At 34.1% G+C, this 26785-nt stretch overlaps 1 protein-coding gene across 1 annotated transcript in view; it reads left to right on the top strand.

The window, feature by feature from the left end:
* Nucleotides 1–8957: 8957 nt before the first annotated feature.
* Nucleotides 8958–26785, top strand: part of LOC114332037 (activating signal cointegrator 1) — a 53268-nt gene continuing 35440 nt past the window's right edge. Inside the window, exons 1-3 of the mRNA XM_028281744.2 lie at nucleotides 8958–9137; nucleotides 9197–9420; nucleotides 10267–10385. Of these exons, the coding sequence (XP_028137545.1) occupies nucleotides 9067–9137; nucleotides 9197–9420; nucleotides 10267–10385 (414 nt within the window). The 5' untranslated portion in view covers nucleotides 8958–9066. The remainder of the gene's footprint in view (nucleotides 9138–9196; nucleotides 9421–10266; nucleotides 10386–26785) is intronic.

Here is a 26785-nt window from a genome sequence, read left to right as displayed (position 1 = left end):
TTGAAGATTTTTGACCCCGCCCTCCCCCCTATGTAACGCACCGTAATGGGGCGTTCACGTATTACGTAACGCAATTTTTGAAGATTTTTGATCACCCCTCCCCCCAATCAATTATAGTAAAATTTTTGTAGATTTTGAAAAGGCTATACATAATGCAATCATTCAAATGTGTCCGAACACTGAAATACATGGTTCTAGATTTTATCTACACCAAGCTTGGTATAGAAAAATTCAGTCTCTTGATTTAACATCAGAATATACAAAATGATTCTGAAGTAGGTAAGTGATTCAAACAGACTTTTGGCCTTACATATATATAAAACCAGAAGACGTATCAGATTGTTTTGTGTTTGATTTAATGTCATGCAAACCAGAAAATAAAATTTTAGATAATATGTTGATTATTTAGTTGAAACTTATGTAGACGAAAATACCATATTCTCCCCATATTTGTGAGCAGAGGCAAATTCTTCTGTTATTCGTACTACGAATGCTTGCGAATCTTTTCAGTCGCATTTTAGTTCATCGTTTTATAATACGCATCCATCCATATATATCTTCTTAGAATAAATTAAAGAATTTCAGATATATACGTATGTTAAAATTTAAAGTTTAGATATTGCTAAACCTATCAAAGATAAAGAAGTTAAACTGAAATTGAAAAATAACTGTAGAAAATTTATTAATATCAGTCTAATCAAATGAATTTTGTATGGATTTTGTAAAGTGTGTCTCTTAGTATAATAGTAAATATTAAATAATAGTTTATACATTTTGCTTATTATCTATATTATAAACTATTATTATAATGTAAGGAATTTAATGTCTTTTATTCGGATTTTGGATGCTTTCATAATAATCATTCTTAAATTACATCTGTATTTTTATTTTATTACCTGAGTGAGTTGGTGAGGAAAATACCTACCGGATTAATAGGAACCCTTAAATTTGGTGAGGAAAATACCTGTCGGATTATATGTTTTTACTGGTTGGTGAGGAATTTACCTCCGCCCGCTTATCATACGTTGTTGTATCATCAGCATTTCTTTAATATGTGCAGTCATCTCATCTGCGACCGCCTTCACTTCTGGTCTGCTAAGACCCATCATAGTAAAAAAAAAAGATTTGTGTCAAAATGTTATTTATGATTTTCTTCATATATGTTTACCCCTGTAGTAGCTGTCTCCATTTCTTGTCATTTTTTCCAGCTACTTTTGAATCTTTCGTGATGCCACATAATAGCTCAGCTAGGTCGTTCCCTTGGACTTTACATTGGTTCGCTGAACCAAGCTTTACAAAGAACACAAAGCTTTACGAAAACCTCAAAAAAAAATTAAGGATGAATGAAAATTTGCACATACGTAGTTGAAAGTATCTATTATTACATAAGAAAAAGTTTACACTTCTACACCCCCTCCATTTTACAAAAATTGGGAAATACCCCCTTCTCGGGGGTGAAAAAATATACATTCAAAATAAGCCCGGACTTGGATAAAATGACTAATTCTAAGCAACTTTTGTTCTATAGAGTTTTATCACTACACTAAGTCAATACTTTTCGAGTTATTTGCGAGTGAATAAATATGTTCATTTTTAACAAAAAAAAACATGTCTTGGACGGTTTTTCGCAAATAACTCAAAAAGTATTTTATCGAAAAAGATATTCTTAGCAAAAATATAGCTTATAAAGAGTGAACAAAATGGTGTATGTATGAAGTCTGTAGATCCATCCGAAGAAGATTTGTAGCTAATGAAAAGGTAGGTTCTTATTCGACAAATTCCAAATCGAATATTTCAACGTTGTAACAAGAATTATACTTGGCAACGTAGTGACGTAGGTTCTCCCAACGGCTGACAGCTGACACGGCGGAGGCCGACTCTCAGAGTTCGTGTTTACGCTCCGAGCAGTGAGGAGCCATTGAACTATGTATTAGTAATCTAGTTTTAATAATGTAGTTTGTTTCTGTTTCTTTCGGTAATTATACCGCTCACAGTAAAGTTTGTGCCTATTATTATTCAACCCCGATGTGTAAGGTGCTTCCCATTATTTACAGTTGAAGTTCCAGTACGAGCAAAACTCCTATATATCCTGACTTCCACACCCCAAACTCCTTCAACCCCTTATAACGTGAAATTATTAAAAAACCAAGCACTTTTCTGGGCAAACGCATTACTACTTTTTTAAAGTGTTTAAAAAGGTTTATTTTTGTTTTTTTAAAAAACTTTTAACATTAAAAGTAAGTGAGCTACGCTCAAAATATTGTTGGTCCCTTTTATTTTTTGGCAAAAAGCGCAAATGAGCATTTTGAACCAATGAAACTTATAGATCATGTAAACAATACATAAGTAAAGTAACTTGTGAAGAGTTAACGATTAATTTTATTTGTGATGCTAATTAGGGGGTGATTTTCGCAATTCTTTTTACTAAAAAATAAAAGGGACCAACAATATTTTGAGCGTAACTCACTTACTTTTAATGTTAGAAGTTTTTTAAAAAACAAAAATAAACCTTTTTTAAACACTAAAAAAGTTGTAATGAGTTTCCCCCGAAAAGTTTTTCGTTTTTTGGTTATTTCACGTTGAAATATTTGATTTGGAATTTGACGAATAAGATCCTACTTTTCATTAGCTCCAGCTCTGCTTCTGCTGGGTCTATAGACTTCATCATCATCATCATAGTCATTAACATCTTAGTAGATGTGTTGTGGTTCATAATTGGGCTTCAGCAGCTCCGACAGTTTGATTGATAATATTTCTCCTCTGGTCGCGGTCATCAGTTACATGTATTGCCTCAGTATACTGTTTGTTGAGAAGCTTTTTAGTAATGTCCGCCCATCGCTGTGGAGATCTTCCGCGTTGGCGTTGAGTCTGAGGCCTTCCTTGGACCACCAACCGCTCCATTTTGTGATCACTTCGATGGATATGACCAAAGAACTTTAAAATTCTAGAGTAAATGGTACTGGAGAGACGCTGATCCGGTTTAATTTCATCCGGAACCTAGATATTTGTACGGCGAGCCGTCCATGGAATTCGAAGCAGGCGTCTCCATGTCCACATTTCAAAGGCGTCTATACGTCGTCTATCTGATTCTTTGACTGTCCATGTCTCGCATGCATAGTAAAATATGGAAAAGACCAGAGTTGAAACGAGTCTCTTTTTGTTTGTCATAGTAATGTGACGATCACGCCATACCCCGTTTAGTTCACTCATTGCTGCTCTTGCTAGTTGAATGCGTCTTCTAATTTCGGGTTCACAACTGCCTGTGTTGTTAACTAGAGCTCCAAGATATATCATAGATGAGACTACCTCGCATCCCGCAATAGTTTGGGTTTCAGGAAACGGTTGTTGGCGATCAATAACCATGATTTTGGTTTTGCTGTAGTTAACCATGAGTCCAAATTTAGCACTTTCTACCTCGAGTTTTCTTAATAATTCAGTAATTTCTTCTGGAGTAGAGGCTAGAAGTGTAGTGTCGTCTGCGAAACGCAAGTTAGATATCTTAACACCACCTAGGTTTACTCCTTCATACATACTTCATACATACACCATTTTTTTCACTTTTTTATAAGCTATATGTTAGCTAAGAATATTTTTTCTACAAACTGTACTTATTTTTGAGTTATTTGCGAAACACCGTCCAAAAACATGTTTTTTTTTTTGTTAAAAGTGAACATATTCACTCGCAAATAGCTCGAAAAGTATTGACTTAGTGAAAAAACTCTATAGCACAAAAGTTACTTAGAATTAGTCATTTTATCCAATTCCTGACTTACACAACCAAAGTTATATGGAATCATCTGATATTTTTTATTATTTTAACCGGATTTATTTTTTAAGCTAAATTAAATTTTTCTCTATCGTACCTCTCCGGAGCCTAACTAGAGGTTCTAGAACCAAAATCGACATACCTGCGAGATATTAAAGTTAGTCCTGTCGCCAGTGGGGGTACAACGGCCTCCTTAATTCAGATGGACTTACCCAAGTTTTTTTTATGTATTTTGACCCGTAGAACACGAATTTTTTGGGTAACAGTCGATCGGGATGTCGATAAGATTGTTATAAACAAATAACTTTAGGAATCACATAACAGCGTTTTTGGGCAAAACAAAACATTGTTTTGTATTTTTTGGGTCATTCTAAGCAAAAATGTTTTTAAAAGTTTTTTCGTAGGATGCATAGTTTTCGACATAAATGCGGTTGAACTTTCAAAAAATCGAAAAATTGCAATTTTTGAACCCGAATAACTTTTGATTGAAAAATAAAATAGCAATTCTGCTTACCGCATTTGAAAGTTCAAGTGAAATTCTACCGGTTTTTTACTTTCATTGCTAAAAATTAATTTTTTTATTGTTAAACAAAGCTATAAACACATAGTGATTGAATGATATTTTCAATGCATTTCCCATTTGAAATCGAACGAGTAGGCGCGCATACCAGGGCCGTAACTACCATTGGGACAACCGGGGCAGTGCCCCGGGGCCCCGGCCAAGAGGGGCTCCGAAGGTGCCCCTTTTTGACCGTGCATAGAGTTTAACGAGGAAAATAAAAATATGTATTTTAAAAGCCGATCCCAACGAAATATTTCAAATGACACAATTTTAAAAAGACCTTACAGGGGCACCCTATAACTGAACATAAAGTTTTAATTTTTCACTGGAGAAATTAGTATTTTCGACTAAAATGCAATTGGAATAGAACCCTTAGAAGGGGTCCCTGAGGCCTGAGCTGAGCTGGGGCTCCTGAGACCTTAACATAAAAAAATAAATTAATACTTAGGAAATTAGTTATTTCGGCGTAATAAAACCTAAAATGTCATTGGAAGAGGGGCTCGGGCTAAGCTGGGGCCCCCGAGACCTTTCGTAATGATATAAATTGTTATTGAGGTAATTAGTTATTTTGGTGAAATAAAAACTAAAATGCAACCGGAATAGCGACCCCCGGTCCCAGCTACTTTGTCTTAACCAATTTACCCCAGACCACATCTTGTTACGTGAACGGAACCACATGGTACCACATATTGAAAATAAAGGTAAGGGTAAGATGGAATGAGCACATTGGAATCAGCCTTACCAGTACCACAGCATAATAAATCTAATAGCAGTGACGGTATTCACCTTCGAGAGTGTTACTGCTGAAGGTACCGGATATCGTTTTCTAATATCCTCGTCAAATAGGATTCTGCTCTCATTAGAGCTGTATACAATTATTTTCCGACGGTCTCCTTCTTTTTGACATTTTCCTATCTCCGTCAATTTTTCTTCTACTTTTTCCATATCGAATTTTACCGTATTTTTAATTTTTCTTCCGCCTTTTCAATTTTCTGTATCTCCTCAGCAATCTGATTTACCTCTTCCTGCATTTTCTCTAAATAAACCTTCATATCTTCATATTTTTCCATTCGGTTTTGACGTTTCAAGAAAGTTTCTTTTTATTGTTTCATAATATTATTTCATTTTGTTTTACTATCACATATCTGTTCGTTTTGTTGTTTTTCTTTTAAATTTTTTAAAGCGAATAAAAAAATAAGGTGATTTCAATTTTTTTTTTTGGTCAACTAAAATAGCAATATGTTCAAGAAACTTCAGTCATAGAATCCATTAAAATGCCTTTTCAAGAGTCACCCAAAAATACAAAAAAATGTTTTGTTTTGCGAAAAATCGCTGTTATGTAATTCCTCAAGTTCTTTGTTTATAATTATAACAAACTTATCGACATCCGGATTAACTGTTACCCAGAAAATTCGTATTCTACGAGTCAAAATACATAAAAAAACTTGGGTAAGTCCATCTGAATTAAGGAGGCCGTTGCACCCCACCTGGCGACAGGACTAAGTTGGTTGGAAGAAAATTAAAGGATTTTTTACCGATCATAATTCTTTCCCAGAACATGACCCTTCCTCTTTTATATTTAGGCAGAACAAATCTGGCAGTTTCCGTTCTTGCTTATCTTCCTCGCCCTCTAAGTACACGAATGCGTTAATCATCTGATTTTACACATCCTACTTTCGTTTGAAAATAGCATAGTTTTCCAATTTCCAATGTTTCAATTTTGGTGTTGAAGACACCAATGTACGTGATCAATTTTGTGCTGTCTGGTTAACTCGGAATCCCGTACCTTGTAGAATTGTAAAGTTTTTCTTATATATTAATACACAATTTTAACTACCTATTCGCAAATTTTCATCCGTCCTTTATTTTTTTGGGGGTCGGATTGTTCTTTCATCGGGCTATTAGCAGCAGTTTATTATCTCTCTATCTTATCTATATGTTATATGTTATAGTGCCAGTCGCCAGTTTATTCAATAGATCATTTAGCAGATTTTTGTAACTGGATTCCTACAGGTCATGTTTTATTTACGGGTGGTCATACGTCATACGGCTGCGTTCCATTACATGTGTTGGCAGATGGAAGAGCCAGGGTTCATAGTAAAGGCAGAGTCCGACCAGTGACAGTACTGTGTTATTTCGGATACTGTGACTCACCCAATCTTGGATTGCAAAAGTTAAGCGGGTGAAAGACAGATACTCCGTTGGTTGGTGTTAACGGGATCAATTAAAAATAAGTGTAAACAACTAACAGTAATATTTATTTTATTTTTGTTTAAAAGGCGTGCTTATTTATCTCGTAAGAGGGTTGTTTATTGTTTGAGGACAGCGACGGTGCGTCTGAAATGCGTGGCTGCCGTGACGATACTGCGAGACCACCACACTTTATTATGTCACCATGCTTGCGGTTTTACAATATGGCTAGAAAGGCAATAAATTACAACATCTGCGTTTTAAAAGATGAGAACCTTTCTGTATTTTAAGAAGTTGACATAAAGAGCGTGGCAATCTGGCCTCGAAATTTAAAATATATAGTACAGAAGATATGGGAGGATGAGTAATTGTGGACACATATTAAAAATTTATCAGAGGTCTGCTCTCTTCGAAATAACGAGAGGAGAGGGAACTCTTAACTGAATTCTAAAACGAGCGAGTAGCAACTCAATAGGTTTCAAAATGTCACAAACCGAAGCCGGAGGACGCGAGAGGGAGAAAGATAGGGCGGCCTCACTAACGCAGCGGATTGAAAATTTTTTGTAGTTTATGTGGTTGTAGTTTTCCGGATGAATGTTTTGGAGGAACAATGAGAATCACATGATAGCAGAGCATCAGGGAAGATGTGTTTTAGCCAGCGGTTCCATCCCGATGTCTGGAATAATAGAGGAGAGGTTGTTACTTGGACGCCAATCACCTTGGCTTGGTGACAGGATGAAGTGTTAACGGTATAACTCCCCTAGGCATATCTTCCTAGCACAAATTCGTTAGGGTATTAGCAAACCAACGCTACCTGGATCACATGTACGTGAATCCAGATTTTCCTTCTTCTCTTTAAAGATGCACAAAAAAGTTATGCCAGATACGGTTGACTGTTTCAGGTTGTCTTCTACAGAGTCTAGGTACTGCTTAAGTCTTCATGAAACCGTCCCATTGACAATGAGGAGCGTCAAGTAGTGCCTCCATAGCTGCCATTGGTGTGGGTGTAACACTCATAGCCCCAGTAATTCTGAGGTAAGTAATTCCTTTGCTTAATTTGAATATTGCACTTTTTGCTGAACTTTTGACCACGCCACCATACCACTTATGCATAAATGTCATTGTTGGTTTTGCCACTATGTTATATATTGTTCAAATATGACATAAGTATCTATTTTTAAAGTTTTAAGCCCTATATTTTCTGTGAGTGCGTCTGGTTACCATTAAGACGTAGTTACCACTCTCTTGGTTATTTGTCTGCTTGATTCCAAGTATAGTCTAATATTGCTCCAAGATACTTTTCCGGAGCCCTATATTTAAGTGTGTACATTCTGTAACTACAATAAGAGCCTGTTGCATTCTATCTCTCACTAATGTCATTAAATTTGCTGTGGAAGATTTAAAATCTATTGGGAGTTAGAGCATGAAGAAGAATTGTCAGAGACAGGGGTGAATGCAGGATTGTTCTGAAGAAGGCTTTGGCTTATAACGAGTAGTAATGCTACTGATGATGATGATGATGATGTGTGTAGGTACCAGACCAGCAGGTACAACCGGTGGTACAACCCCGAAGTCTGGATCTTATGTTTTCTCTGTCCCATTCCTGTCGTGAGTAAATGTCTATTTGGAAAGGTATTTTAAGTATGTATGTGGGTTCAATATTGTCAGAAATCATCATCCATTCCTTATTCCCGATGTGGTTCAGTAGGGTACACTTCGCGTCAAAAAAACTGGTACAACTCTTATAACCGAAAATCGTGTTTTTCAAGTTGTGTAAGTTAATCTTGTCACAAGTGTCATTCCAATTTCTAGGGCAACGTTGCCAGTTCAACGAAAATATTATATCAAACTAGGTAAAAACGGGGCTGTGCGACAGATCGCATTTTTTAATATACATACTAAAAACTAAAACAATTGTAATTTTCCGTCATCTCAATTAAGTATCCATACATTGATTCGTGTTTTATTATAATTTATGAAAATATGTCAATTCAAAAATAATGACAGATAATAAATCTTGACATGACTTTAAATTATTATGTTTAATGTCAAATCGAGAGGTCTGAGTGGTTTCTCCTAAATTGTAGGACAAACCTGCATTAAGTTGTGTAGAATAAATAATAAAACACACTGGAAAAATTAAAAATTTAATTTGAAATTAATACAAAATGAATAACTTTTACAGTGAAGTGTGTAATTTGTGTGGGCCCCTCAGAGACTCTGTAATTCAAGGTTTCAAATATATATACCGTTTACAAATAATAACCATTGACATGACAAAAAATATTGAATATAAATGAGAATAAAACAACGACGTAAAATACTGAATAAAATATCACCGATAAAATATAATGAATAAATGTTATCCCTGGCTGTGGACCTCAATATGTGTAGTACAAACTGAAAGAAGATAAGAAGAAGCATCAGAGCAATAATGGATGACGTTTACAAACGAGGTTAAGTATACATCTAGATTTTGCAATATTTTGTAATATATTACAAAATTCAATATTGTACATTCATTGTATTTGTACCAAGAAAATTAAAAATGGGTGATACTGCTATAATAAATTATTTAAACGTAATTTTAGGAAACGATGTATCAAACGACATCGTCAGGTATGTTTTATAAAATACCTATTTTCTTAATCCATCAATAATTAAAAAATAATTTTAAGTTACATCAAAAGTATTAAGAGTGAAGACGATTATGAAGAGTTTATGGAAAATATAATAGATAGATCCAATTTAGCACATAAAAATTCTTATGATGGAATCAGGAATATTATATTTCGGAAAACTGCAGAAAAGGAAAAACCAGAGATAACAAATGCAAACAAAAAGGGCAAAAAGAAGTTTAAGGACATAAATGTGTATCAAGAAAAAAAGAAAGAAAAGGAAGGTTAGTATAATAACGTTATTAAGGACATAAATGTGTATCAAGAAAAAAAGAAAGAAAAAGAAGGTTAGTACAGTGGAACTCCGATAAGTCGGCCCCCGATAACCCGGAAGTCCGGCTAACCCGGACAGATTTTCATAAAAAAAAACAAACATTTTTTCAGTTTTACTGAGTTGTTTACCCAGAAATGAACAATACTGATACAACTGTACGTAATTTAGATGTATTGTGCATATGTATTTCATGTTTTTGGAATTATAATGGAGTTTATCTGTAAGTACACCGTATTTTATTAATTTTTACCATATTCTCCGGCTAACACGGATTTTCGATAACCCGGATCGGCCGCGGTCCCGATTAATCCGACTATCGAGGTTCGTCTGTATAATAACGTTATTTGACCAAAGCAATGTAGCAAAATATTTAGTAGGTAAATTTACTAGACACTTGAAATTGGGTTCAGAGAACAGAGTATCACAAAATCTTTTGGTGGTACATTTTTATTTTACATTGAGCTAATCTGATATGCTCTTTACTAGGTAAACAGCCTCTTATTAGAATGAAGTTGTATGAATACTAAATTTACAATCAAGATACAATAGAAATAAAAAACCAAGACACGTTAAATGCTACTTGGAGCACTCCCGTATCATAATTTACAATGAATATACTTTGGAAATCATGATTTGGGATTTACAATGTATATACATTGTAAATTATGATTTGGGAGTGCTCCTAGTAGCATTTAAGGTGTCTTGGTTTGTTTGTTTCTACTGCATCTGCATCTTGATTGTAAATTTAGGTACTTACTAAAGTGTTGTACCTTATATACTATTCTATATGTTTTAGGTCGTCAAGTCTGTGACTGCTTGGGACAAGAGCATGATTTTATGAATAATTGCATGGTATGTGGTAGGATTCATTGTATAGAGGAAGGACCAGGACCATGTCTGTTTTGTGGAAATCACGTAAGTATTGTAATCTGTTTAATATATTTCACCATATTCTATAAATATGTTTTACATGGGTTTTCTCTTCTTTCCATCTACTTATTATTTTTTTATTTTTCTAAACACCTAAGCTGTGTTTATAGTACTGAAATCTGGTCACAGTTAAAAAATTCTTAACATGCTATGTACTAAGAGTATAGGGTCAGTCAGTGGCGGCTCGTGAGGTAGTGCCATAGAGCCATGGCACTACCTTACTAACTATGCAGAAGCATATTTTTATTTTTAAAATCTTTTAATGCCTGTTAATTTTTTGTGTGTATTTCTTTTTATCTTCATAAATTATATAAAATCTGGCAACTGTGCGCGTAGTACAATCGCTGCCACTTACAGTGGAGATTATTCGGCTGTAGAATCTCGAGCCAAAATTGGTATTACCACGGCTGAAAAGAGAAAGATTTTACGAGCATCCTATATAAGTGACAGAGAAAGAGCTATATTGGACTATTTAGTATACCTTAAATGGGAATCTCGTGCCTGGCACAAGATCTTGAGTTTCTTTAAGTGCTGGCTTGTCGCTTTTGTTATGTCTATTTTCTGTTAAAGTTTTTGTATTTATAATATTGATATTATTATTAAACTTTTAGTGCATCATGATCGTGGGTGTAGTATAAATAATATTTTGATTATTAGTTTAATTTATTAATTGACAATGAATCAGATTAGTATCTTAAAAAACTCTTTTGGTGGTTTTTCTTTACAAATTTTTGTTTACAAGGTTTTGTGGAGCATTCGAGTTAACTTAAAGAGGTCACGACGAAAAAAATTCACAAAATAGAGGCATATTTAAGGAACTGGTCAATTTTAGCGCTGCATTAGACAACGACTTAAAGGTTCATAATATTTAAAGTTCCAGATCTTTCAAAGGTCTACCGTCTCCTGACATGTAGTTGCTTCTAATTTATTTATATCGGAGAAGTTTTCTGCTTACAAGCGTCGGTTCCCCGAATCATTTTTTAATGAAACATGGAGACAATTTTAATTTTTAAAGAAAACTCAGTTTAAAACTGAATTAGAAGTACTGTATTAGTGAGACGAATTAAGTACTACCTCTGGGGCTATTCCGCTATGAGTTTTATTAAATGAGGAAGGTTTAAGAAGCACATTGGAAGAAACTATTTAACTTTTAAGCATTTTAATTATTATTCCTATATCAATATCTGAAGCAGAACGCTGTTTTTCAATGTTAAAACGAATTAAACCATTAGTTAAAAATACAATAAAAGAAGAACGACTTAGGTATCTGCAGAAAAGCATTTTGAAAATGGTATTGATAATTTTAATAATAAAGTCATTGAAAACTTTGCAACCAAAAAAACAAGAAGAATGTATCGTAAACTTTAAAAGTGGTATTAACACAACTTTGTGCATGTGTGTAAATAATGAAATAGTAGGTGCATTCGCGGGTACAGTTGACAAATTTTCGCCGACAATTTCTAACCTCATTTAATATAAATAATATCGTTAATAGATAAATAAACGAGGTATATTTACTTTTAATTAATATTAATAACTAATTATTAAATTATAATAGGTAAATATACCTTGATTATTTATCTATTAACGATATTATTTATATCATTTTAAAGTGCGCATGCGGTTTGCTGCTAATTTGTCGCCGACTAGTCGCTGACAGGCACCCGCGAACGCACTTAGTATTATTTTTATAATTTTGTAAATAGAGACTAAATCGTAATATGTACAAGCTAAGTAATATTAGTTTTTTAGTTGAGAGTTTTTTATTGTTAATGAATTTACGGAAATGTTTTGATAAATTTTGCACAATTTCTTGGCACCTCATACATAAGGTAAAAGTATCAGCGCCTATTATTTTTTAATTTTTGTTTTATAACTTTTTTGACAATATCGTGAACCCGTCACTAAAAATTTTGGCGGCTGGCCGAATTCTGGCACTACCTTCTTAAAGTGGTACGAGCCGTCACTGGGGTCAGTCAGGATAATTTGAAACAGGGGTGATTGGAAACGATACTCCCTACTGCTAGAAACTAAATATGGCAACAATATCACATACATACAATTATAATTCCATCTTTGCTTATTCTGTGGAATGTGTGTGTGTGTGTTCACAAAGAAGGGGTTGGCATTAGATAAACTTTTTGCCACAGTTATTTGAAAGTTAAAGATTGAAGATGTCATATTAAATTTTTATTTTAGAATCTTTAAGAAATTGTATGATAATATCATTAATAGTTTTGGTGTTGAAGCTTAGTAGGTGTGAAATATTCAGCGGTAAACTTACATTCCGCTCCTGAAGTCTAGCAATTAGTGCTTTCATATGGTATTTATTAAGTTCACAATTAAAGATTATATGATTTAAATCAGCAGTAGAGTAGTTATCACATGAACAGAGAGAGTTGATACGCATTCCTATTTTAGCTAAATGTGCAGGAAAATTGCCATGGTTTAATCTTATTCTGTGGAATGTTATGTCCATTCTGTGCAACTTAAATTTGATTGTTTTTAAACACATAAATCGATTTAGAAACACTGCCAATATTTTACAAATTTCATCTCTCTATATTAGTTAAGTATAGCGATTATATAATTTATAGCTAATACAAGAATATTTATATGGCCTAAAATGTTGATTTGAATGTTATTTACTTACTACAAGAAGTAAGTAGGTAAGTACAGTAAATGTTCACAATTACCCCCTTAAATATTGAGCATGGGGTAAATGAATACACCTGTTAGGGGTAAATGGAAACAATGTGAGTTAAATGGAAATCAAATTTTTATGTTAAGGGAATTATTTTATTAAAAGTCTTGCCATGGCCTGACCTGCATGGTCAGCCAAAATTGAAAACAATATTGTTACATGTTTAACACCCTGAGATTGTTATTTACTTTTACCCCGTTTTTTAGTTTTTTTCTTAAAATTTCTGGGCTAAACGGAAACTTTGAATATCTTATTTTTTTGTGACTTTTTCTTACTAATTTTTAAGACATTCTACTGCAGACTGATTGTATAAGAGCCAAGAGCTTTTATTTTATTACAATATGAAACAGTATACTTTTAAATAAATTTCAAATGCTTAGATGTCATGAAATTTCTAATAGTGTTTCCAATTACCCACATTATCCCTAAGTTATAAAAACGATTTTTCTGCATTCTTCTATATTTTGAGTTTTATAATTAATTTTTTGTATTTATATATTTATTTATTTATGGGCAAGCCCAATTCAGAAAATATTATTACAAAAAAAATATTACAAAGACAAAAGCAAAAACATAAACAGTGTCAACACAAAGAACAAATATTACAATATCTATTGGATAACAAAGCTAACAAGTTAAAGGAAAAAAAAGAACATTACGATTTAAAAAACAAACAAAGTTTAATAGGCCAATCAAGTTAGGTTTTTTCTAGACATAACGGAAAAGACGAGGTTTGATAGTTGAAATGTGTAGTATGAGATATTACAAAAAGACTACCATCTTGGGATTCATCAATTTTTTAGTGGAACATTTTTTAAATAAACAATCAAAACGTCAAACTTAGTTTTTTGCTCATAACTTAAAAACTTGTTTATTTAGAAATTTGACGTCCACAGATAACTTTTTCAGAAAAAAAAAAGATACATCGAATGAGATATGCTAAATGAAAATCGGTTAATAAACAAAAAAGTTATTGCAAAACGGAAGACAAAATCACTGTTTTTGAATATTGTTAATTGTTTATTAGAATATGTTTTAATATAACTAAAATTGAGGGCATTATGGTGTTTGAATGGTGTGCAAAAAATGGTCCAGATCTGTTAAATAGTTTTCGCAAAATTGAATTTGTTTATAAAATTTTTTGAAAAATGAGGTAATTTCTGAGGCTGGTCCAGTTAATATGGCTGAATGTATCTCAATAATCCGGGGCTCATTTCCTTCGTTAAGATGTATACTAACAGCGTATGAAAAAAAAGTAAAAAAAATTACATATACGTACACAAAATTATTTGTTAATAAATAGCAGTTTTTAAGCTTATAAACAATTACAATAATTTCGTAGAAATTAGATCAAACTAAATGGCAATAAAAAGTACGGAAAGCTGGTTAAAATACACAACTTGTAAAAAAAATTTTTTTTAGGTCGTACGACCCTTGGGGTCTGAGATAGCCCCTTTTTTTGAAAAAATCACTGTTACGTTAATTAACAACACTAAGATCTGAAATTAACCAATATTTTATAAGAAAAGTCAAAGTTTTTAACAAAGTTTTTAGCAAGAAAAAATGTTAAAAATTGTTTAAACAGTAGTGTTATAAACAAAAAGTATTTTGCGTTCCGACTAAAGTAAAAAATATCGGGCGTAGTCGACTGACTGAATAGTGGGCGCGCTTGGCGACCGGCAGCAACTCCTAGAATTACGTTATACCGACCACAAAAATCAACTTTAAAGTGAATAACAAATTTTCGTCATTCCTTATGTTTTCGAGGTCTCCGAATCCAAATATGAAGTTTATTTTTTTCTAGAATTAGTGGAACATGTTCAAAAATCAAATTTTATGCCAAAATGCGATAAATCAATTTTGATGATTTTTCAATTTTAACTCATTGTATTTTTGGTCGCTGTAAATATTTCCTTTTGAAAATTTTACTGTGTTATCTTTGAAGCATTTAGATAACAATGAGATTTGTCCAAAATGATTAAACACATTAAAAGAGAAGTTGTTAATTTTTAAACATTTTGTCGTCAGATTTCGTTAGTTTCATGCTTACAAAAAAAGTTGAGTGACAAACTTTTTAGTTTATAATTTTAACTAACACAGAAATAAAATATAATTCATGAAGAAGTTTTCCAAAAAAATTTAATTTAAAATATGCAATAGGAAAAATGTTATGTGACTTTATAGACGAGCGGCACACTGGCACACCCCAAAAAAAGCTTATTTCTCGAGATACTGATACTAATTTTGGTAATAGGTACTTTATATTTTTGATGGTGCTGAAAACGAAAATTAGGGTTGTTTTGAATTTTACGTGGGGGAACATTATCAAAATCGCAACTTTACCCTAAAAATAAAAATCACGTTTTTTGCGTTTAACTTGCTACAACTCAGTTCCATTGTAATATTTTTTTCTGAAATTTTTATAGTATATATTTCTCACCACTCTGAAGACAATGGGACCTGCTTCAATATTTCTGTCTTGCTATAAAGAAAGTTATAAATTGTTTGAAGTAAAAGGTGTAGATTCTTGAATTGCAAAGTTTAATCGCAAAAGTTGAGTGACAAAATTTGAAATTTAGCTGTTCAATTAATTTTATGTTAAAATCTAGAGTACAGAGAACAAAATGTTTTATAGAAAAAAGGTGGTGTAACTTTTTATTTTAAGAAACACGTGATTCCATTTTTTTTTATTTTTAGGGTAAAATTTCGATTTTGACAATGTTTCCCCATCTAAAATTCAAAATAAAACTCATTTTCGTTTTCAGCACCATCAAAAACATAAAGTAAGACCAAAATTAGCCATTCACCACAGTGTGGTTGATATCTCGAGAAATGAGCGTTTTTTTTTTTGGGGAGTACCACTCGTCTATAAGGTCGCGTAACTTTTTTTCTGTTGTATATTTTGACTTGAAATTTTCCAGAAAACTTCTTCAGGACCTATGTTTTAATGCTGCGTTGATTAAAATTATAAACTAAACAGTTTGTCACCCAACTTTTACAAGTTAACAGAAAACTAATGAAACAATTGTTTAAACAATTTTCCGGCCGCGGTAGCTCTTGGTACCTTTTGGATTTGTTATAAGGAACTTTTTTTTTAGTAAGTTTGTGCAAAAAATAAGAATCGGAATAATTTACCTAACGGGGTCGACGATACAGCCTGGACTACACACGGATTCAAAATAGAGAATAAAAAATGGCCTATACCTACCAATCGGGTTCTATTGTACCAAGTTTACTATTTTTTTTTATCTATGGTACCACATTAAAGTAACCATGTTTATCTTATTTTCATTGCAAAATTATCCAAAACAAAGCAGCTAATGGGATGTATAAACCTTTTTTAAGTGGCCTTTTTATTGTCATTTTTTAAATTTATTTATTTAAAATATAATTTTACTAAATAAATGTGCAAGATAATAATATTCATAAAACGCAAGTTTCTACCAAAATATATAAATATAATATTAAGCTTCAAATCCGGTATACTGTCAATGTTAAAAATGGGCTGCAGCGGTCTAGCGTTAGCGAATGGTAGTCCGCGAATTTATTCTCATTCGGCTACGCCCATTATTTTTTTTTTACTTTAGTCGCAACGCAAAATACTTTTTGTTTATAACACTACCGTTTTAACAATTTTTAACATTTTTTCTTGCTAAAAACTTCATTAAAAACTTTGACTTTTCTTATAAAATATTGGTTAATTTCAGATCTTAGTGTTGTTAATTAACGTAACAGTGATTTTTTCAAAAAAGGGGCATTTTTTCAAAACAACCCTAATTTTCGTTTTCAGCACCATCAAAAATATAAAGTATTACAAGCTTTTTTTGGGGTATGCTAGTGTGCCGCTCGTCTATAAAGTCACATAACATTTTTCCTATTGCATATTTTAAATTAAATTTTTTTGGAAAACTTCTTCATGAATTATATTTTATTTCTGTGTTAGTTATAATTATAAACTTAAAAGTTTGTCACTCAACTTTATTAAGTAAGCATGAAACTAACGAAATATGACGACAAAATGTTTAAAAATTAACAACTTCTCTTTTAATGTGTTTAATCATTTTGGACGAATCTCATTGTTATCTAAATGCTTCAAAGATAGCACAGTAAAATTTTCAAAAGGAAATATTTACAGCGACCAAAAATACAGTGAGTTAAAATTGAAAAATCATCAAAATTGATTTATCGCATTTTGGCATAAAATTTGATTTTTGAACATGTTCCACTAATTGTAGAAAAAAATAAACTCCATATTTGGATTCGGAGACCTCGAAAACATAAGGAATGACGAAAATTTGTTATTCACTTTAAAGTTGATTTTTGTGGTCGGTATAACGTAATTTGAGGAGTTGCTGCCGGTCGCCAACCGCGCCCACTATTCAGTCAGTCGACTACGCCCGCTATTTTTTATTTTAGTCGGAACGCAAAATACTTTTTGTTTATAACACTACTGTTTAAACAATTTTTAACATTTTTTCTTGCTAAAAACTTTGTTAAAAACTTTTAGCCAGGGAGGTAGTGTCAAATTTGACCGGAGCATTTTAGCATGGCTGGTTTCTTTTTATTTAGGTAGGTGTTCCAAAGCTTATTAACAAATGATGTGTCAGCTAGCCAAAAACCGGGGATTTTAGTCAAGAAAAGGTGAAACATGAAAGTTGATGGACCAACGCTACAGCTTAAATGTCAAATATTTATATACGTTACTCAGAACATTTAACGGACTTGCTTACTTGGCGCCTACCTTTCACTCAGGAGATCGGGGTTCAAATCCTGGCGCGGAAAATTCTTTTTGTTTTTTAAATTGACATTTTATTTTGAAAAATATTTATTTTTATAATACCACGTTTTTATTATTTATACGAGACAATATAAAAAAATCTGTATGTCTTTTATAGAATTATGCATAGAACTTATGAAATAGCATATATACATTTGATCATAAATATTATGATTGACCTTAATAAGCAAAATTGTTGTACATGAACCCCTGAAGCTTCCTGAGTTAGTACGACCAATCTAAGTGAAAAAGGGGGTTGGCCTCCCCACCTCCCTCCTGACATTTTTTTATCTTTTTAGACAAACTGTTTTTTGCATAATTTTATGTGATGTAAAACCAAAAGATACATTCAACCCTAATTTTTCACTTTTCTATCACCAACCCCCATTTTTTTAATAGCAATCTAATTATTTCCCTGTTCTCTATAACGTATAACAATGAATTTTTGTCTGTATGTCCCTTATAGAATCGTAAACTATGCATTTAATCATATGATGACCTCAAGCAAAGTTTTTGTACTTACATGAACCCAGGAAGGAGTTAATACTTAATAATATATACTTAATATACTTAATAATTAATAGAGTTAAAAGAGTTAATACTTTTTTATTATTAACTAGCTGACCCGGCAAACTTCGTACCGCCTTAAAACTAAATAATGTTTGAATGATTAATACCTAAAATTACCAGAAGAATTACCAGTAAAGGGAGAAGCAGTGAATTCGTAGGTGATTTTAGTCTAGGACAGAGAAATGAAAGGGGAGACAGATTAAAACTCTTTGTAGAGGAAGAAGAATTTGCAATACTAAACACATTCTTCAAACTACCACCAAGACGTTTGTATACCTGGGTCTCCCCGCAAGATCAACCAGGAAACGTAATATGGAATCAAATTGACTACATAATGGTGAACAAGAGATTCCGTAATGGATGTTTATCGGTTAAGGGTTACCCCGATGCTGACGTATCATCAGATCATGTTCCTGTTGTTGGTAAATTTAGGTTTAAATTTAAGAAGGTTGCAAAAAAGAATAGTAACAAAAAGTGCGATATGAGAATACTAAATGATAAGAAAACAAAAGAGACAGTCGCACAGATTCTTTGAGAGAAGCTAAGTAATATGGAGCAAATATATAATGCCGAAGAATCACTCCAAAATTTATGTTAAACCTTTAACAACATCAGAGAAGAACATATAATATATATAAACAACTTCCATCCTATATATGTGATGACCACTTACCAATCACATTAGATGAAGTGGAAAGAGCAATATCACAACTAAAAGATGTCAAAGCTCCTGGACCTGACAATGCATAAATATGCTGAACTCATAAAACTATTTAACACCGACGGTACTCAATGCCTAACCAAAATATTTAACAACATAAATATATTTAAGCGGAGTAATACCAAGAACATGGTTGAAGGCGACGTTTATTGCTTTACCAAAGAAAACAAAACCCGTATCCTGCAGTGATTTCCGAACCATCAGCTTAATGAGCCATATTTTAAAATTATTTCTAAAAATTATACATCAAAGGATAAATTATACATCAAAGTATAAAATTATTTCTAAATAATATTTTTAGAAATAAAATTATTTCTAAAAATTATACATCAACGGATAAATTATACATCAAAGTGTTAGTATATAAAAAAAAAATTAGTGAATTTGATGAAGAAAATCGTGGCTTTAAACTGACGAACTAACGTGCTAAATATAAACTAATTTAACTATTTTATTTGTGTTTATAAGTGACGAACAAAAAAAAAAACAAGAACAACAGTGTAAAGTGCTAAACAACAGGACAGAAAGGGGCTCTTGGCCCACGAAAGAGCCTTCCAGACACCGGATGACGACTAAGCTAAGTACCTTAGATGATTTTATAGACAATAACATTTTTGAAAGCTTGCCTGAATTGACAGATGACGAATTAGCTAATGATTTAGAAAATTCAAAATTAAATAAGACAAATAAAGTAAATTCAAATCATACCAATAAACTAAAAACAAAATTAGGTCCATCAGACAATTTAAAAATAATAAATAATTCACAAACAAATAAAAAGAAAATAGATATTGCAAACATTGAATTCCTAAATGGAGCTAATTCTACAGATTCTGTAGGTAGCATAGTAACAGTAGTTACTGATTCCATGTCTAGTAATAGTAATATATCCACATGTATTTCCCATAATAATTCTAGCGAGGGTGAAATAAGTGAAAGGGAAGATGAAATCAGTGAAAATAGAAATCACCGAACCAAAGTGCGCAAACTGTGGCGAAGCCCACACAGCTAATTACAGAGGATGCTCCAAAGCACCAAAAAGAAAAACATACACCGCACAGGCACAAACAAGAAACAGAACAGAAGAACACACACCTACAGACAGAAGTACCAACAAAAGCTACGCACAAATAACAAAGACGACAGATGAATCTAAACAAAACAACGAAACGGAAAATCTCATGGCAATTGTAAATGAACAGATGAAAAACTTCATGTTCATGTTCGAGAGGATGACCAATGTAGTGAGTGCAATGGGCAATATTGGTGTAAACAGAACTAACTAATCTGTTGGGCGATCTGCGTATAGGGTCATGGAATCCAAATGGGCTAAAACAGAAAATTAACACCTTGGACGAGTTTTCCAACAGACTCGAACTAGACATCATAGCCTTACAAGAAACTAAGATAACGCAAAAAACAAAAACAAAATTTCCAGGTTATGATGTCTATAGAAATGACTACACAGCCACATCAGGAGGCACGGCGATCTTGGTGAAAAAAGGAATCAAACACCAAGTAATTCCTACACCAGACGGACTCATCACTATGGAAGCCACCATAGTGAGGATCAAGACAGGAAAAGATATGCTGAAAATTGTTTCAGCATATGTTAGACCAAATGATCCAATCTTCAAGGAAGACTTAAATGTCATATTAGACACAGTAGAGCCCTCTATCATTATAGGAGATCTGAACGCAAGATCTCCGAACTGGTTCGATAGAACCACAAACCGCAACGGGAGAATCTTGTGTGGCTATCTCGAAGAACGACCAAACACGATGGTGGCGGGACCCATAGAACCCACATGCTTCCATGGTGGAAACAGACTTCCCACATTCCTAGACATAGCAATTCTACAAAATGTGGGTCAACAATACGAAATATATTCAATGAATGAGGGTGACTCAGATCACAACCCAATTGTACTGACCCTGGGAGCAGTAGAAACAAACAACTTGCAAACCTATAAGAAAAAACGAACAAATTGGCCAAACTACAAAAGAATAGTAAGTGAAACTATTGGTGCAATACCAACAATAAATACAAAAGAAGAACTAGAGGAATGCGTTAAACATCTAGAAAAAACGATACAAAACGCTATCGAGGCCAGCACCACAGAAGAAAAAACTCCAACAACAAAAGGAAGATTCAGGGAAATCAGCAATGAGCTGAAAGAACTGATAAACGAGAAAAACAGGAAAAGAAGAAGAGCCAACAGAACAAGAAACCCAGAGGACAAAAGAATTGCTAATGAACTGAATAGGGAAGTCAAAAAACAATTAGACGATCATCGAAATGAAAACTGGGACAACTATATCCAGCAACTAAACCCAAATAAATCCGCGTTCTGGAAGCTATCTAAAATACTAAGAAAAGATAAAAAACCAATCCCTCCTTTACACGGTGAAAATGGAATTGTGTACACAGAAGAAGACAAAGCGGAAGTAATGAAAAACACGCTAGAAAGAGAATGTAGGGAAAACTATCATCCCGATGAAAATCTAGACTTCACAGAAGAAGTCGAACGAAGATGTAGAATTCTAAAAAGAAGAAAGGGCATTATAGGTATTACACACACCTCCCCTGAAGAGGTCAGACAGCTGATCAATCGTACTAATGCTAAAAAAGCTCCAGGACCGGACAAGATTACAAACAGAGCTCTGAAAAATCTGCCAGGAAAAGCAATAGTGTACATAACAAATTTAATAAACAACATCTTAAGACTAAGACATTTTCCTGACAGATGGAAAGAGGCTCACGTAATCATGATTGAAAAACCAGGAAAAAATGGTACATTTCCACAGAATTATCGACCGATAAGCTTATTATCAGCATTAAGCAAAATCGCAGAGCGGGTCATATTAGTTAGGCTAAAAGAAGAATCTGAAGCAATCGGAACAATACCTGAAGCACAGTTCGGATTCAGATCAGAGCACTCGTGTGAACTTCAAGTGCTGAGGTTAACAGAATATATCACGAAAGGGTTCAACGAAAAGAAATATACAGCGGCCGTCTTTCTAGACGTCAGTAAAGCATTTGACAGGGTCTGGCACGACGGCCTGCTGTATAAAATGAACCAATATGGTTATAGTGAGGCGATGACGTGCCTTCTCTCGTCATACCTAGCCAACAGGAGGTTCAGAGTTCGGATAGGGCCAACCCTGTCCGAAGTTGGGACCATGGAGGCTGGTGTGCCACAGGGGGCAGTGTTGTCGCCATATCTATATACCATATATACGGCAGACACCCCAACTGAACCCAGATCGTTGCTAAGTCTATACGCAGATGATACAGCGATAGCTTTTAGCAGTACCCACCCAGATTTTGCGACAAGACATCTACAAAGAGCTCTTGACGAACTACAAGAATGGTGTGTGCAGTGGAAAATAGCTGTCAATCCTGACAAATCACAGGCCGTTATGTACCAAAAAAGAAGAGGCAGACCAAATGAGGTACTATCCCTATTTGATACCCAAATTGAATGGTCAAATCAAGCCAAATACCTAGGCGTAATGTTGGACAAAAGGCTGACCTTTACAGAACACGTAAAACAAACGGTCAACAAAGCTAAAGCCCTTAGGAGTCAACTGTCATCGCTAATAGGTCGAAAGAGTAAACTGAGATTTAAGACAAAGATTAGGATGGCAAATTGTATAATTTTGCCAACACTAACATACGCCTCAGCCGCATGGGGGCAAACGTGTAAAACCAACAAGAAAAAAATACAAACCATCCAAAACCACATGATCAGGGAAGCTCTGAATATACCTACATATGTCCCATTAAGATACGTATTTGGACATACGCAACAAAAGAAAGTCCTGAGAATGATAGACGAAAGAGCACATGAAATATTTAACAATATCAGAAACCATCCTAGCAGATTATTAAGAGAATTGACTAACTACGACGAAAACCAAAGAACGGTACATAGACGGCCTAGACAGCAGTTAGCTGGATATAGAGGAAACCCTTAAGAATGAAAAATTGAGATAACCACAGAATATCGAAACACAAATGTCGCCCTTCAGGCACTAAGTACCCTTCAGGTAGGTCAAATGGACCATAGCCGCGGAATGTGAGCATCAAGGTCACGTACCGACAGACGTGGGCTTGATGGCCACACCTTTCGGGCGCTCAGCCGTCGAGGAGAACAAAATTTATTTTGCCAATTCGCCGGCTGAGTGACCGAGCACACACGGTCTGGACAGCAAGACACCGATTTAGATTGGTGCCTTGATGTCCGGAACACATTTTTTTTTAGGACACAAGTCCAAAGTAAAGTAAAAAATTAACTTAGTCATTAATAGGGAGAAAAGCTCTTCTAGCTACCCCTAAAACCAGGTGGCTTAACCACATGAAGTAATACAAAGGATGTCCCATTACCCAGGGCATCCAAAGTAACATTAAGATCAACGCCTCCCCATTCGGTATGTCTTTCGATGGGGAGGGGTGGAGGTATAGCTTGGGGGTCAGATAGGTACCACTCCATTACGGGGTGTGACCGGTTTGATCTTCGGACATGTGGGTTCCACTTTTCCATTGGAACACACATGTTCCCCGGGGCTGGGGTTGATACGAGCATGTGTGTGTGTGTGTGTGTGTGTGCATCAAAGGATATATTATAGAGTGTGCGAAGAAAAAATCAACCGAATACATTTGGGTTTTCGAAATGCAGTGGATACAAGAGAGGCTCTATTTAGTATACAAGTGCTATTTCAACGTTGTAGAGACGTACATTGCGATATTTATGCATGTTTCATTGATTACCATAAAGCGTTCAATACAGTAAAGCACGACAAGCTGATGGAGATATTAACCAATATTGGAATAAACACCTGTAATTTAAGGATTATAAGCAATCTGTACTGGAATCAAACATCATCTATCTGGACAGAGGCAGGAGAATCGAACGATATCAAAATCAAACGTGGGGTCCGTCAGGGATGTATACTATCCCCACTGCTGTTTAACATCTACTCTGAGGAAATCTTTCAAGAAGCAGTGGATGATGTTGTAGCCGGAATACGAATTAACGGTGAATGTATCAATAACATAAGATACGCAGACGACACGGTGGTATTCGTTAACAGTTCTGAAGCCGTCCAGGAGTTAATGAACAGAATCGCAGAAGTCAGCCAGAGATACGGACTTTCACCAAACACTAAGAAAACAAAAAGTCACATTACTACGATGTTATATCTTTCCTATATTGTTGTACGGAGTTGAGTCGTGGACTCTCACAGACGCCACCTGCAAGAAAATTGAGGCTTTTGAAATGTGGCTTTATCGTCGAATCCTGAAGATATCTTATACCGACCACATTACTAATCAGGGTGTTTTGCTGAGAATGCAACAGCCAAAATCGAATACCTCGGTCATATCATGAGGAACAGTGAAAGATGTGGACTACTGCAACTAATCTTGCAGGGAAAAGTAGAAGGAAAGCGAGGACCAGGAAGGCGAAGGATTTCCTGGCTGAAAAATCTACGTACGTGGTTCAGCACAACCACTACAAATCTTTTCAGAGCAGCATTGTGCAAAGTACAGACTGCCATGATGGTCGCCAACATCCGAAATGGATAGGCACTACAAGAAGAAGGTTACCATGTGTAATCCTAAACTTTTCAAGAAATCACCCTTTGGTAGTCATGATTATAAGAAAGGTGCCGACAGTAACATCATATTTACAAAATGGCAAGATAATAATATTGTATCTTTTTGTTCGAAATTTATTCAAGTCAACCAGCCCCATAAAATTTTAGGTATATCAAAAGTATGGGAGGGGTTGACTGATCTTATCAGAACATCAGTCTTTACAGTACAGCCATAATGGCCGGGATACACGAGGCTAGTTTTTCAAGCCAGGATAGCAAGCTAGATATCCCGGTATCCTAGCCTGAGTTACTGTCCTGGCTTGGCGCATGCTAGAACGGTTTACATGTGGCTAGGAAATTTTCAGCCAGTAGCTAGTACTATTGCGAGGTCAATAGAGCAACAAATCCACTAAAAATGGTAAATATTTCTAAAAAAACAATGTTCGAGTGAACAGCTACTTTGGAAACTGTGTCAAATTGCATTGGATGAATTAACAGAGGATTTATCGAAAAAATGCGTTTTGACAACGCTGAACCACGAATACACTTATCCTTGCAATACATTTGTATAAAATTAGTGCAGTAGAGGGGGAAGCAAGTAGCTTAACAAAATAGAACTCCATGCTATTAAACTATCCTAGCTTAAGGCCATGGGTACATAATTCGCAAATATTTTAAGGCTATCCCTACCTTTTCTGTCTTTACATGGCAAATTACGTGTAGTAAAATTCACACTGGTATGGATATGTACATATTACTAGAATGTCGTTATACTTGACAATGTCATAACTAGCTTAAAGGGATGGATTTTGAATGTTCTTGGATAACTGTTATTTTTTGTATAATTGCAAACTATTAATTCAGTTAATAAATGTGATAATTTTTTCACTAGCTATGTATTCAGTGATTGTAATAATTTATATGTACCTACAACAAAAACTAATACTCAATCGAGAAAAGATGAAAAGTGTTAAAGTGATTTTTTAATAATATATTGTTACTATGGAACGCTTACAATTTTGAACATCTTTAACAACAAAATACTTGGATCACAGAATATATCTTGATGTATTCTCTGCTTCTATCTTCCATAAATAATACACAATAAATAAATTTTTATAAAGTTCACCTTTTAAATCAATTATTTATCAAATACACTATATATCAATATTATTTAAACAATATGACAACTGATTGTCAGTGTCTGACTGACAATATTCTATTCGACTGAGTGCGTTGTATGACAAAGATAGATTTGGAAAATTACCACGGACATTGTGTTCATTTTTTTCGAATCCTGAAAAAACCAATCAATATTTTTGAAAAATCTAAACGCAGAATGAAAGACTAAATTATTACCGAGGGCCGAAAGTCCCTTAGAATAAATAAAAAGTTTATTTTGAATGAGATATTTGAAATTAAAAATATCACTAAATTTTCTCTTAGTTTTTCACCCCTGTAACTTATTAAAATAAACATTATAGAAGTTCTCAGGGACTTTCGGCCCTCGCTAATAACGCAATATTTCATTCTGCGTTTAAATTTTTAAAAAATATTTATTAGTTTTCTCAGAATTCGAAAAAAATGAATCCCCATTTGAATAGCATGGCAGCCGAAAAAACGTACCGATCCTCTTAAGACACTGGCTTACTGTCTTTCTCACTAGCTTACTAGCCTAAAAGCTAAGTTAGTTCTGTATACATGAAGCTAGTAATACTAGCTTGCTAGTTTGAAAGCGCTAGTTTGCTATCCTAGCTTGAAAAACTAGCCTCGTGTATCCCGGCCATTAGAGGTAAAAAATGGCATTTTCCTCTAATAGCCCACAGTGTTGATATATGGCAACCAACAAAGCTTGGCAATTACCTAACGACACTGGTGGAACAATGGACCAGCTTTCATTTAGATGTAATATTGCTAATCTATTCTCTCTCTCTCTCTCTCTTTTGTCGTTTTCTCATTACTGAAGATCGTGATTTCTTCCAATATTCCTAACAATGTTTCTCCATTGGTCT

The sequence above is a fragment of the Diabrotica virgifera genome, chromosome 8, assembly GCF_917563875.1.
Source record: "Diabrotica virgifera virgifera chromosome 8, PGI_DIABVI_V3a".
Taxonomy (NCBI): Eukaryota; Metazoa; Arthropoda; class Insecta; order Coleoptera; family Chrysomelidae; genus Diabrotica; species Diabrotica virgifera.
Note: the sequence above shows the minus strand (reverse complement) of the source record. Positions and strands in the feature narration are given on the sequence as shown.